The 12,853-nt window shown below is 39.1% G+C and overlaps 1 protein-coding gene across 2 annotated transcripts in view; it reads left to right on the top strand.

Moving 5' to 3' along the window:
- myo7ab (myosin VIIAb) overlaps positions 1–12,853 on the top strand; it is a 40,091-nt gene that overhangs the window by 20,054 nt on the left and 7,184 nt on the right. For both annotated transcript variants that reach the window (XM_028594732.1, XM_028594731.1), the window contains exons 25-42: positions 191–318; positions 1,692–1,818; positions 2,665–2,784; positions 4,072–4,245; positions 4,966–5,193; positions 5,920–6,090; positions 6,167–6,284; positions 6,374–6,500; positions 6,957–7,126; positions 7,283–7,473; positions 8,002–8,117; positions 8,194–8,351; positions 8,529–8,682; positions 9,486–9,641; positions 9,737–9,842; positions 10,372–10,485; positions 11,879–11,966; positions 12,059–12,165. In XM_028594732.1, the coding sequence (XP_028450533.1) occupies positions 191–318; positions 1,692–1,818; positions 2,665–2,784; positions 4,072–4,245; positions 4,966–5,193; positions 5,920–6,090; positions 6,167–6,284; positions 6,374–6,500; positions 6,957–7,126; positions 7,283–7,473; positions 8,002–8,117; positions 8,194–8,351; positions 8,529–8,682; positions 9,486–9,641; positions 9,737–9,842; positions 10,372–10,485; positions 11,879–11,966; positions 12,059–12,165 (2,553 nt within the window). The remainder of the gene's footprint in view (positions 1–190; positions 319–1,691; positions 1,819–2,664; positions 2,785–4,071; positions 4,246–4,965; positions 5,194–5,919; positions 6,091–6,166; positions 6,285–6,373; positions 6,501–6,956; positions 7,127–7,282; positions 7,474–8,001; positions 8,118–8,193; positions 8,352–8,528; positions 8,683–9,485; positions 9,642–9,736; positions 9,843–10,371; positions 10,486–11,878; positions 11,967–12,058; positions 12,166–12,853) is intronic.

The raw sequence follows: 12,853 nt of genomic DNA, 5'->3' as shown, positions 1-12,853 counted from the left end.
AAAGCTGAAAATGCCAAAGATTTTGATAATTAATTTTCCTTGTTTGTTCTCACGTGGTCTATTTTTGTGAGGGGGCAATAGTGCAATACATTTCATGGTTAAAACCACTACGACAGGATGATTACAAAGTACTTTCGGAGCGTAGAAGTCCAGTTAGTTTGTTTTTTTTCTCTTTGAATGTCGGCGGCAGGTGACCAGGCGGTTGACAGAGGGGGACTACGGCCTCCAGGGGAACAGCATGCTGGAGGAGCGACCCACCTCCAACCTGGAGAAACTTCACTTCATCATCGGCAACGGCATCTTGCGGCCCGCCCTCAGGTGACATGCAGGCAGCTGTATTTTTAGCATCTTAACTTCCTTTTAATGTCATCACCAAATCCAGGTAAGGGTACTTTCAGTGTGACTTGAGACTGCAGTGTTTGTTACACCCTGCAGTATAGACTGTGTAGACTTTCTCCAGAGGATGGTGCTAAAGGAAATGTTAATATGGGTTAAATTCGAAAGGTTTTATCCTTGGGTACAATAGTTTGTTTAATATATCTCATTTCTGTCAACTTTATTTAAAAAGTTGACATTTCGACTTAAGGGTGGCACAAGAAGAAAGTTCACAGAGGGAGCGCCTGGTTAGCTCACCTGGCTGAACATGCACCCCATGTACAGAGGCTCAGTCCCCGTCACAGCAGCCGCGGGTTCAGTGCCGACCCGCAGCCCTTTGCTCCTATTAATGAAGGCAATAAAAGCCAAAGAAAAGACTATCCAAAATGAGAAGTGTTCATACTGTGGAGCATGAATGTGTGGAGTAAATATCATAGTAATTTGCCCTTTAGATTTTTAAGTAAACATTTTGTAGAGCCAGAGGAAATGTCAAGTGGTCAAAGTAAACACAAGGATTCATTCAGTTCCCCCCAAAGATCCTTGTAACATGGCCCTCGGTTTCAGCACTGTGCTAAAACATTTTTCCAAAAAGGTTTTCAAAACTTGTCATGGAATAATTTGTGGTTTTTCCAGCAATTTAACACATCAGTGTGTTTTCAGGTGTTGGGGAGTTCTACTGCACATGTGAAAAAATGTTCTTTAAAGCATTTTGTGGCTTCAGAGGAGGGCGTGTGAAGTCTGGTGTCCTCAAACAATGTCACATGAGTCAGTGTCGCTTAGGTCTGAAGACTACAAGTTTAAAAAAATAAAGAACAAATCTGGAGGTGTGGAGTTAGAAAAAAAGCGAGCTTACCAGACCTCTGTAGCCCGCTGCTCATCTCTGCTGCAGGCTAGAGATTCAACATAAAACACCCAAATCTCTGACTGAGCTGTCAGCAATGGAGTTGCATTGTGGGTAATGTAGGCTGGTATTTACAAGGACAAAGAATGTGGGGAGTAAAAAAGACAATATCTCTGGTTCTGCTGCATTGACTTTGATACTTCTTATTTTTTTTACTTTCCCCCCTGAGTCCAAAGTGTTACAGATGTGCAATGTTAAATTGGCGGAGTACTCCTTTAAGGTGTAATTTTAATGTGATGGTGGTGTTAGACATGGAGGCACCAAAATAATGTTGAATTATCATTTTAGGAATATCATCTCATGAATATTTATACAAATATAATATACAGTGAAATATAATGCTCTGAATACAATAATTTATTATAGCACTGTGTTTTGCATCTGGTTTTGCTCACCTGTTGTTTCTCTGTCTCAGGGATGAGATCTACTGTCAGATCTGCAAACAGCTCACTCAAAATCCGTCCAAGAGCAGCCACGCCCGCGGATGGATCCTGCTGTCTCTGTGCGTGGGCTGCTTCGCCCCCTCCGAGAAGTTTGTCAAAGTAAGAAAACTCTAACTTATTTCACATCCGAATGCCACCCAATGTATGGTGATACTACAGCTTTAAAATACTGCAGTTAACCCATGGCTTCCTGATTAGTTCATTATGACCCAGTATTGTCTTTTGTGTGATTCACTGTCTCTGCTTTATTCTCTGCAGTCACTTTTTCCAAATTAATTTGTAATTGATGAAAATATTCAGGAAATGCAGACTGAATATGAGCTTGAAGGGACAGGAACAATGTTAAAAAGTCAGCAATCTCACTCTAACTATAAAAATGTTTTACTAAGGCAGGATTCTGGTCATGACTATACTTCCTTTTCCATTGTCTAATCTTCATTGATCCCATAATCAAAAGCAGGTTTTGCTGTGAACATAAAAAACATACATAGTTAAAAAAAACTAAAAACTATGAGAAATCCAGATTGATCTGAGCCAAAGAAATAAATACAAATGATTTATTAACAATCCAATCGAGGGTAAAGACAGCACAGATCGATTACTTAAAACACTCAAAGTCACTAGATAGACAGCAGCGCACTGTACACAGCCGCTTTCTGTCCCCATCATAAACGCCGGGGAGTCTGAGGTTGTACCAAGAAAGCAACCATAATTATAGAAAGAAAATGAATCATTTAAAATAACATTTCCTAGCTATTGTGATTATGTGCTGCTCTTCTTGGTGTTATGCAACATATGTGCCACCTTTACGCCTTTCTGGGGATCTCCAATTGAATCTGTTTGTATTTCCATGCTTCAAGCACTAATTTCACTCTGCTTCATTGATTTAATGAAGGTGTTCTCTGACTCTCTATCTGTTGTTTTTTTCTTTCCCTCTGTTGTCAGTCTTTACGGACATTTTTAATCAACGGTCCCCCTGGTTATGCTCCATATTGTGAGGAGCGGTTGAGGAGGACATTTGTCAACCGCACAAGAACCCAGCCGCCATCTTGGTTGGAGTTACAGGTACTGAACATGCCCGCTGATCTGTGTTTGAGTTGTCGGCTCAGGTTCTGAAAAGCACTGAATTCAGTTTCCTCAAAAATGATTTAAATAAACTATATACGATTGCGGCCTGTCAGGAGACGTTATACACCTAAAACTAAAAGTGGGATTGTTTCAACAGTGGATTGTGCTGCAGAAGGGCTGTTCAGTCGCGACACATAAGAGGCAAATGTTGATTTCTGCTAAAACATTTTTACTTTTCAAATCATTTTTAATTAGTTATCCACCTTCTGCTCTTTATTCAGGTCCAGGTCACATTAGTTGCATTAATTATATACGAAATGATTGTTGGAAATGAATGGAAACAATAACAAACAATAAACAATTCAAGACCATATCGTCCCTACTGATTTTCATGAAACTGATATATTAAACTGAATTCTATGTGGTGTTAAAAAAAGCCTTACATTTAACTTGGTCAACCCTGCACAAAAGGCAGTGATATAGTTTTCATTTCAAAAGTTTCAATATGTTTGCAGTCTTTCCAACTCAAATCAGAGTATAGAACTATTGCAAGCAGGCCATGGAACTAAAAGGTATCCAAAACTATGCATGACTATAATGTTTCAGTCAATTAATAATCATTTCAATCAATTTAAATCAGTTTTCAAGAGACATAAATGTCTGGTTTTCCATCATGCTTTCATACTTGGCCAGTATGATCATGAAACTGATACTGAATTGAATTCTATGTGGTATTAAAAAACATCTTTAAAAATGTAATTAACAAATATACAAGTTAATTAACATGATTTCAATTTCACATGGTGAGCCTGGAAAAACCTGTAGCACTACCAGCACATCTTAACCATTTTAATATCTTAAGTCAGTTAATGGGATTAAAAAAATAATAATAATCATGTGGCTGGGTTGGCTCAGGGGGTAGAACAGGCGCAGATATACTTGGAGGCTTATGCCTCGATGCAAAGGTCCAGGGTTTGAGTCCAACCTGTGACGATTTCCTGCATGTCTTCCCCCTGTCTCTCTCCCCTTTCTCACCTAACTGTCCTGTCAAATTAAAGGCGGAAAAGCGCAAAAAAAGAATCTTTAAAAAATCATTAAACAAGTGACCAAATCTTAAAGTTCAGTCAGATAGTTTTACTTATGTTTATTTCAGTTTTACAACAAGAAAACAAAATATTCTTTATCTCAGCCACATGCCTTTTCTTTTAAAAGAATGACATTTGTTGGGCGTAAAAATGACCGCTTTGTTATTAAATACTTCGACGACCTTGTTTCACCCCTCAGGCCACCAAATCTAAGAAGCCCATCATGCTACCAGTGACGTTTATGGATGGCACCACCAAGACTCTCCTGGCAGACTCCGCCACCACCGCCAGTGAGCTCTGCAACGCTCTGGCGGACAAGATCAACCTGAGAGATCGCTTTGGCTTCTCGCTGTACATCGCCCTGTTTGACAAGGTGAAACTAAGACATTAGACCAGTATATATCCAGTATACAGTATATATTGCGTTTTTATGCAGAGGTGGAACTTAAGTACAAATTTGAGGTACTTGTACTTTACATGAGTATTTTCATTTGATACACTGTATACTTTGACTCAACTACATCTCAGAGGCAAATATTGTACTTTTGACTCCACTACATTTGTACATTTTCAGATGACAGTTTGTCATGCCCTTCTTGTACAGTGAAAACCATGTATCTCCAGATGTGTTGATGTGGAATGTTTGTGATAAACTGAAGGATGAAGTGTTCCTTTATGTGTTATAATTCTCCTACTTCTTAAGCTAAATAAAGTCTTTAAAAAGCCTCTTGGATCAGCTGGAAAATGCATCGTCACAGAGCTAAAAACAGGGCTGCTTTTCTAACACCATGAAAACTGGACTTTTATAGAGATACGTAGTTATCACAGGACAGCGACGCTACAAACATATGATGATCTTATAGAATATGGTGCATTGCTGTAAGGTTAGAGATTTTTACTTGTAGTGGATTATTTTTACAGTGCATATTAGTATAGTTTTACTATTACTTACTGAATACTTCTTCTGCCACAGGTGTACAGTAATATGACACCATGTTGACCACTCATTAACCCCGGTGATGCCCGATACGCTGGAGGTTAAATATTGAAATCAGAAAGATGCTGACTTCACTGTTCATCTGTTTTGGGTCAGGTGTCGTCACTGGGCAGCGGCAGCGACCACATCATGGACGCCGTATCTCAGTGTGAGCAGTATGCCAAGGAGCAGGGCGCACAGGAGAGGAACGCCCCCTGGAGGCTCTTCTTCAGGAAGGAGATCTTCAACCCATGGCACAACCCTGTGGAGGACTACGTCGCCACAAACCTCGTTTACCAGCAGATTGTCCGAGGGGTGAAATTCGGAGAGTACCGCTGTGAGAAGGTGAGCAGCTTTGTTTTGTTTAACATGCAGTTAATGTGCTTGATTAGTTTACTGACTTATTTTAAGAAGAGATCCTGTTCACACCAGTAGTAGAATGACACTAAGTTACATTTACTCAAGTACAAATATTGTACTTTTCACTTCACTACAATTATTTGACAGCTTTACTTACTTTACATATTTATTTGCACACAAAACATATGAAGAGTTTATATTCAATTTAATTTTCAATTCAATTTTATTTATAGTATCAAATCATAACAAGAGTTATCTCAAGACACTTTACAGATAGAGTAGGTCTAGACCACACTCTATAATTTACAAAGCCCCAACAATTCCAGTACTTCCCCCAAGAGCAAGCATTCAGTGGCGAGGAAAAACTTCCTTTAAGGGAGAAACCTCGGACAGACCCAGGCTCTTGGTAGGCGGTGTCTGACGGTGTCGGTTGGGGGTGTGATGAACAGTGGCAATAATAGTCACAATAAAGATAATGGAACAATGACTAGAAATAGTAGTTGTAGTAGTTCATGGCATAGCAGGGCACTACAGGGCGTTACAGGGTGTAGCAGGATGTAGCAGAGCACTGCAGGCCATAGCATGACGTAGCAGGGCACTGCAGGGCACTGCAGAGCATAGCAGGGTGTATTATAACATATGTATCTTTAACACATCAGATATTTGATTTTGTTTTCATGATCCTCTTTTCACCCTGTGTCCATTTAAAAGGAAGAGGACCTCGCAGAGCTGGCCTCACAGCAGTACTATGTGGATTACGGCTCTGAGATCCTCCAAGATCGCCTGCTCAGTCTCATCCCCTCTTACATCCCCGACAGAGAAATCACCTCCACTAAGACTGCAGAGAAGTGGGCTCAGCTCATCATCAACGCCCACAAAAAGGTATCTGTCACCAAAACTGACTTCTTCTTTTTTTAACAACTTGTACAACAGTGACTTACTGTAACCGTCTGTGCAGGGAGTTTACACTAAAAGGAGGCTGAACACACAGAAGGTGAAGGAGGACGTGGTGGATTTTGCTCGTTTAAAGTGGCCTTTACTCTTCTCGCGCTTCTACGAGGCCTTCAAATTCTCAGGTTGGTAGGCTATATATTACTGTAAATATTTTCTACTGTAGATATCTGTAGGTCTTTTTTCATGGATATTATGCCGTCTGTCCACACAGGACCCAGTCTGCCCAAGAATGACGTGATCGTGGCAGTGAACTGGACTGGGGTTTACTTTGTGGATGAGCAGGAGCAGGTCCTTCTTGAACTCTCGTTCCCAGAGATCACTGCTGTGTCCAGTAGCAGGTATGATAATGCCATGTCCTCGAAACAACACTGATTAAAAGAGAATCAAAATGATATTACATAACATAATTTGGAGTCTAATACAAGGCTCTTTCGTATGATTAACCTGTTAATGTATAGAATTTCACTGCAAGCATTCAAGCTTCATATTTGTTTTAGTTTTTTAGTGAAATGTCTCAACAACTATTTGTATGTATTGCCATTGAATTTGGCGTATACATTAATGTCTTTTTGGATGAATTGTTATAACTTTGGTGATCCCTCAACTTTTAATCTAGCACCATCAACAGGTCAAAAAATCAGCATATTAGCACTAAACTCATAAGGAAAGCTGAAATCAACAAGAGTTGGTGTGTTTATTGGTGTAGATTTATTTTTCTCCTTAATTAAAGTGAAGAATTTGGGAATTGTTTTCATACATTGTAAAGAAGCCTAAAGTAAAATTTCATTTTCCAGAGGGGGTAAACTCCAGGGTCAGAGTTTTACTTTGGCCACCATTAAAGGAGACGAGTACACGTTCACCTCCAACAACGCAGAGGACATCCGCGATCTGGTGGTCACCTTCCTCGAGGGTCTGAGGAAGAAGTCCAAGTATGTGGTGGGACTTCTGGACTGTCCCAACCCCGGTAAGATTCACTCAAAAGAAAGCATGCTTTTAAAGCATGGTTGTTTTTTTTAGATTTTTGTAAATCTTTTTTAGAAGATTATGGTGTATAATTGCTAAAACTGCTGCTGGACTTCATGTATATATTTAATTGTCATATGTAATCTCTATCTTGCAGTGGGAGTAGACTCCACATTCCTGAGTTTCTCCAAGGGGGATCTGATCCTCCTGGACGAACACGACGGAGAGCATGTGATGAACTCTGGCTGGGCTCACGGCATCAACGACAGGACCAAACAGAGAGGAGACTTCCCTGCTGACTGTGTCTACGTACTGCCCACTATCACCAGGCCGCAGTATGACATAGTGGTGAGTTCGGCCCAGGGCTGGAAAGGGTTTTTGCTAGCTAGCTACCATGTACCATACTAGTTACCATGTGGGATGTAGCTTGATTGAGCATGCTAATTGCTAAATTAGGATTTTAATTAATCTATTTCCATTCGTTATTGTAAATTCTTTATTTCTTTTTATAAATTAGTTGTTCACTGTAAACCCTACGTTGGCACACAACCCACATTGTTGGCTAAATAGCTTGGGAATTTTGGGGAATACGAACTAACCCTTTAAACCGCCAAACTCACACAATAACACAAAACGATCGAGGCAGCAGCAGACCAGCAACTCCTGTGTTCTGCGTCGTAAAGAGCTGTCTGATGGCAAAGTAAAGCAGTGAAATATTCTAAATATAGCATACACTTTACTGATATACATTTTTTGGGTGGTCCTCTTGATTCATTTATAAAATCTGTTTAATGATATTTCAGGAGGACATGTTTGTCTTTGCAAGTGAAATTATTATAGTCTTAAATCCATTTTTTCTCTCTTTCTCCATCTCAGGCTCTTGTGACTATGACTCCTGATCAGAGGCGAGAATCCATCAATTTGTCCCAGATGAGCATCTACGACAAAACTAAAGCCTACACACTGGAGGAGTTCTCTTACGACTACTTTAGGTGTGTTTCCTAATCCTTTACATATAAAAAATGTGTATGTATTCATTATTTCTAACCATTCCTGCTTGTTGTCCAGGCCTCCTCCTAAGAGCACTCTGAGCAGGGTGATGATCTCTAAGAGCCGAGGGAAGGATCGTCTGTGGAGCTGCACCAGGGAGCCTCTCAAACAACCTCTGCTGAAGAAAGTCCTGGCTCACGAGGAGCTCTCCCAGGAGGCCTGCCTGGCCTTTATAGATATCCTTTAGTGGAGGGTGTGTGGGTTCTGTATGCGTGTTAAATGTTTGCATCAATCAATCTTTTTTTTCCTGAGTACCCCTTTAATACCACCAGGTTTATTTGTAATATCTGTTACAAATTCGAAAAACACCTTCCTGTTGTGTTAATGTTTGATGTCCTTGACCTTGTCTCTACCTATAATGAAGTATATGGGCGACTACCCGTCCAAACGTGTGCGTTCTGTCAACGAGCTCACCGATCAGATCTTTGAAGGAGCACTGAAGGCCGAGCCGCTCAAAAATGAGATCTTCTGTCAGATTATCAAACAGCTCACTGATAATCACATCAAGTAAGTTCTTACACACAGACACAAACACGCACAATGGCCAAGTATGTGTGCACATTAAAAAAGGGGAATTTGACTTGACTTTTTTACACCAAAATATATATATTTATCTGTATCAAAAACACTAATGACCAACAACATAAATAAAAATTCTATATACAAGTGTCAACAGTATGTTTGTGTCCATTTACAGTATGTACAGCATGTAGGATTTATATTGTTACAGTATATTAATGACTGACATGTGTGCATGATGATATGTACATCATGTGAAAGACGGTGTACGTTTTAACCGTAAACAGATAATGTGTATAGTAGTGTATAACTGATTTAAAGTGTTCATCAGAGTGTTAAAAACTCATGTAAGAAGTACTCAAATATTTTACTTAAATAAAAGTAACGATGCCACAGTGTAACTCTTACACATAAACAAGTTAAAGTCCTGCATTCAGAAACACAACTCCAAACTGCGTAAATAAGCAACTGTTTGCTGACAAGTATTTACTTAAAATCTGATGATATGTTCCCAAGGGGCGAAAAAAAGTTACTGTATATACAGGGTGCTAAGTTGAAACAAGAATGTGCATTCCCCAAATCTGAGGCACATTATTATTACTAACGTTTCCCTTCATTGGGGGAGAACATGAGTGACCACATACTTTTCATGTAGTATTTAACTCACTAGAGGACTATACTTTATGTTTTATAAACTCTCCAACTCACACTATAGCAGTGCTTCTTTTTATTTTATGCCATAAAAGCTCATAAGAATGTGTGTGTGTGTGCGCCTGTGTGCCTGTGTGTAGGTACAGTGAGGAGAAGGGCTGGGAGCTGCTGTGGCTCTGCACTGGTTTGTTTCCTCCCAGTAACATCCTGCTGCCTCATGTCCAGAAGTTCCTCCAGGCCAAGAAACACTACCCGCTGGCTGCAGACTGCATGCAGCGGCTTCAGAAAGCCTTACGGTAACACACACACATTCTTCTGGTCTGCTTAAACAGTATTTCTATTATGTTCAGTATGCGTCCATTTTTCATCTCTCATCTATTATATGTTGCAGAAATGGATCAAGAAAGTACCCTCCTCACCTGGTAGAGGTGGAGGCCATCCAGCACAAGACCACTCAAATCTTCCACAAAGTTTACTTCCCTGATGACGCAGACGAGGTCAGTGACGACTTAAATCCAAAATATATATTACTACATAATATATAATAACACAATTATCATAAAGTGCACTTTCGCTCCATTAAATGTACAGTGTTTAGCAGCTACAGCCTTACTTGTTCTCGTACGACCAGTAGCTTACTGTTAATGTTGTGTTAAAGGTCCCATATAGTATAACGTTAGATTTCTATGTCTTTTTTTAAATATAAAGCAGGTTGAGGTCCTGTACAAATACTGTGAATGTATCAAAACATTTGCTCGTATTCAGAAACTGTGCCTTTAAACTACTCTTCCGGACATCCATACTGTTGTGATGCCCACAACTTTACAATATAAAGGTAGAAAGTGACGCTACAGCGCCGTTACAGTTATTCCCCGGCTGCAATGACAGTGCAGAGACTCCAAGACAATTAGGACACTGAAATGCTATTGTGAAAGTATTTGCCGTAACCTTTTATACTCTTACTCATTTGGTTCTTTTATATACATACAGTATTTTCATATAATAGCAGCCTTCTTGTGTTCTCAGGTTTTTGAAGTGGAGTCGAGCACCAAAGCCAAAGACTTCTGCCACAACATCTCTGGACGTCTTCTGCTCAAATCCTCCGAAGGCTTCAGTCTTTTTGTTAAGATCACTGACAAGGTGACGATGATCTGTAGCCTAATTATCTGGATTCTAGTAAATATCTATTTAGTAACTGCACATGTTTTCTTCAGTAGAAAGCAAAGCAGTAATACATTACCGCACAGTTTTATCTTTGTCAGTGATTAAAGAGTTTTTATTTTGTGATCATGTAAAGATGTTAAAGGAAATTGTTGTTTCGAGCATTGATGCTTACACATATAACCTTTTTTTTTTTATACCACCGTTTTATTTTCCGTTTCATTTTGAAAGGTCATTTTTGTTCTGAGCTTTTAACTGAATCCTCAGCAGATGGAGTTTGAAGCTGTTCAAATTTCACACTTTAGTTTAGAGACAGTTTACCCAAAAACAATAAAAACTCTATATCAGGGGTCTTCAACATTTAGCTAAAAGAGTTTTTATTGTTGACATATTCATATATTTATACATCATGTTTTAATGTTAAACATACATGTGACGCATTGAATCCTATAGCTTAACTGTCTTATCTGTGGATGGCTACCTTTCTAAGCATATCATCAATGTTGTGTAAATCCGTAATGTAGATGAATATATATATATACAATATGTAAAGGCAATTAGGAAAGCCCCGCAATTAATACTTTTTCAGGAGTTTCGGACAAGATGCCCTTCTTCAGCGTCTTTCTTAGGCAATCTCAACCAATACAGCTACACAGGTAGGGTTATTTTCTGGTACCCACAACCAGCATACCAGGATGTATATTGTCAAGACCTTTTTTTAACAATAATTTGGTGGCCCCCCCTGCAGTAACTCTAAGGACCCCCTGTTGAAGATCTCTGTTCTATATACTGTAGTTCTCACCTCCCTAGGCTCTGTATGGTTCCAAAAAAAAAAGTCTATCGAATGGCGTTAAGGAGAGTCTTTCGACACCCAACAAAAGACCGCAAAAGGGGTTATAAAAATTCGGATTACCCTCCCATGAAGGAATTTGTTTTTGTAATAGTTTAGGGGAAATAGATGTGTTGGGATTTCATATGCATAGGAATTTTCAGGGTGGTTTTCAGAAGTTTTATAACCTTGTTTGTTGTCTTTCATTGGGTCTTTTTGCACTGTTATTCTTTCATTATTTGGGCACTCTGCTCTCCTTAACGGATTCGATGGAAAACTTTCTGGGACCATAGAGAGCCTAGGGAGGTGAGTAATACATACAATTTATATTGTTTTTTTGGGTAAACTATTTCTTTAACAATTTCTCATCCATGTTGGCTTAAAAGTTAAGATCTACAACTCCATCTGCTGAGGAGGAATGTGTAATACGATCGAAAGCTCCAGAATATCTCGTGCTGAGGTTAAAACACTGATTACCATTCAGTACTTGTTTTGGAGACACATCTTTCACATTAACATCTTCAAATGTTTCTGGTTTTCCAGGTCATCAGTGTGCCCGACGGCGACTTCTTCTTCGACTTTGTAAGGCACCTGACTGACTGGATCAAGAAAGCCAGACATGTGAAAGACGGTAAAAAAATGTTTGTAAAGCTCACGTTTTGTATCTTCTCATTGATTCTTCCTGTAACTGTTTCTCTTTATCACCTCTGTGTTGGTGTGCAGGTGTAGTGCCTTCACTGACATATCAGGTGTTCTTCATGAAGAAGCTGTGGACCAATACCATGCCAGGAAAAGACTCCATGGCTGACTCCATCTTCCACTACTACCAAGTGAGTAACAGCTCTCAGAAATGTTCACACCAGAGTCCTAAAATATTACTCTATTTAAAACCACTTAAGAAATGTGTGAAATCATTGTTTCCAGCTATTTTGGGGTATTCCATTGTGTTATTTTCATGATTCTTTGAGATACTGATACCCAGGGGTGGGAATGTTATTTTAAAAATGTATTGCATTACAATAACTAATTACCTATTAAATAATGTAGTAACCTAATCCAAGTACCACAATATTTAAGTAATTTGATTACTTTTTGTTACTTTTGGATTACCTCAATACCAAATGTGCAAATACAGAAAAGAGAAAGAAATATCAATAAGACTTTAATTAAACTTTATAAACAACAGAACAATGTAACCTTTGAAAAGAAAATGGGGAAATTTGTAGCATAACAAATACAGCAATGCATCATATTTTATAAGATCATCATATTTCTGTCCTGTGAGAACCACGTATCTCTTGTCAACTGTTCATGGTGTTAGAAAAGCAGTCCTGTTTTCAGCTTTGTGATGATGCATTTTCCACCTGATCCAAGTGGCTTTTTAGAGACTTAATTTAGCTTAAGAAGTAGGAGATTTTTTTTCAACACATAAAGGAACACTTTATCCTTCAGTTCATCACAAACATTCAACATCAACATGTCTGGAGATACATGGTTTTCACTGGACAGGAAGTGGAT

This window comes from Perca flavescens, chromosome 13, assembly GCF_004354835.1.
Source record: "Perca flavescens isolate YP-PL-M2 chromosome 13, PFLA_1.0, whole genome shotgun sequence".
Lineage (NCBI taxonomy): Eukaryota > Metazoa > Chordata > Actinopteri > Perciformes > Percidae > Perca > Perca flavescens.
The sequence above is the reverse complement of the archived record's forward strand: the minus strand, read 5'-3'. Positions and strand labels throughout refer to the sequence as shown.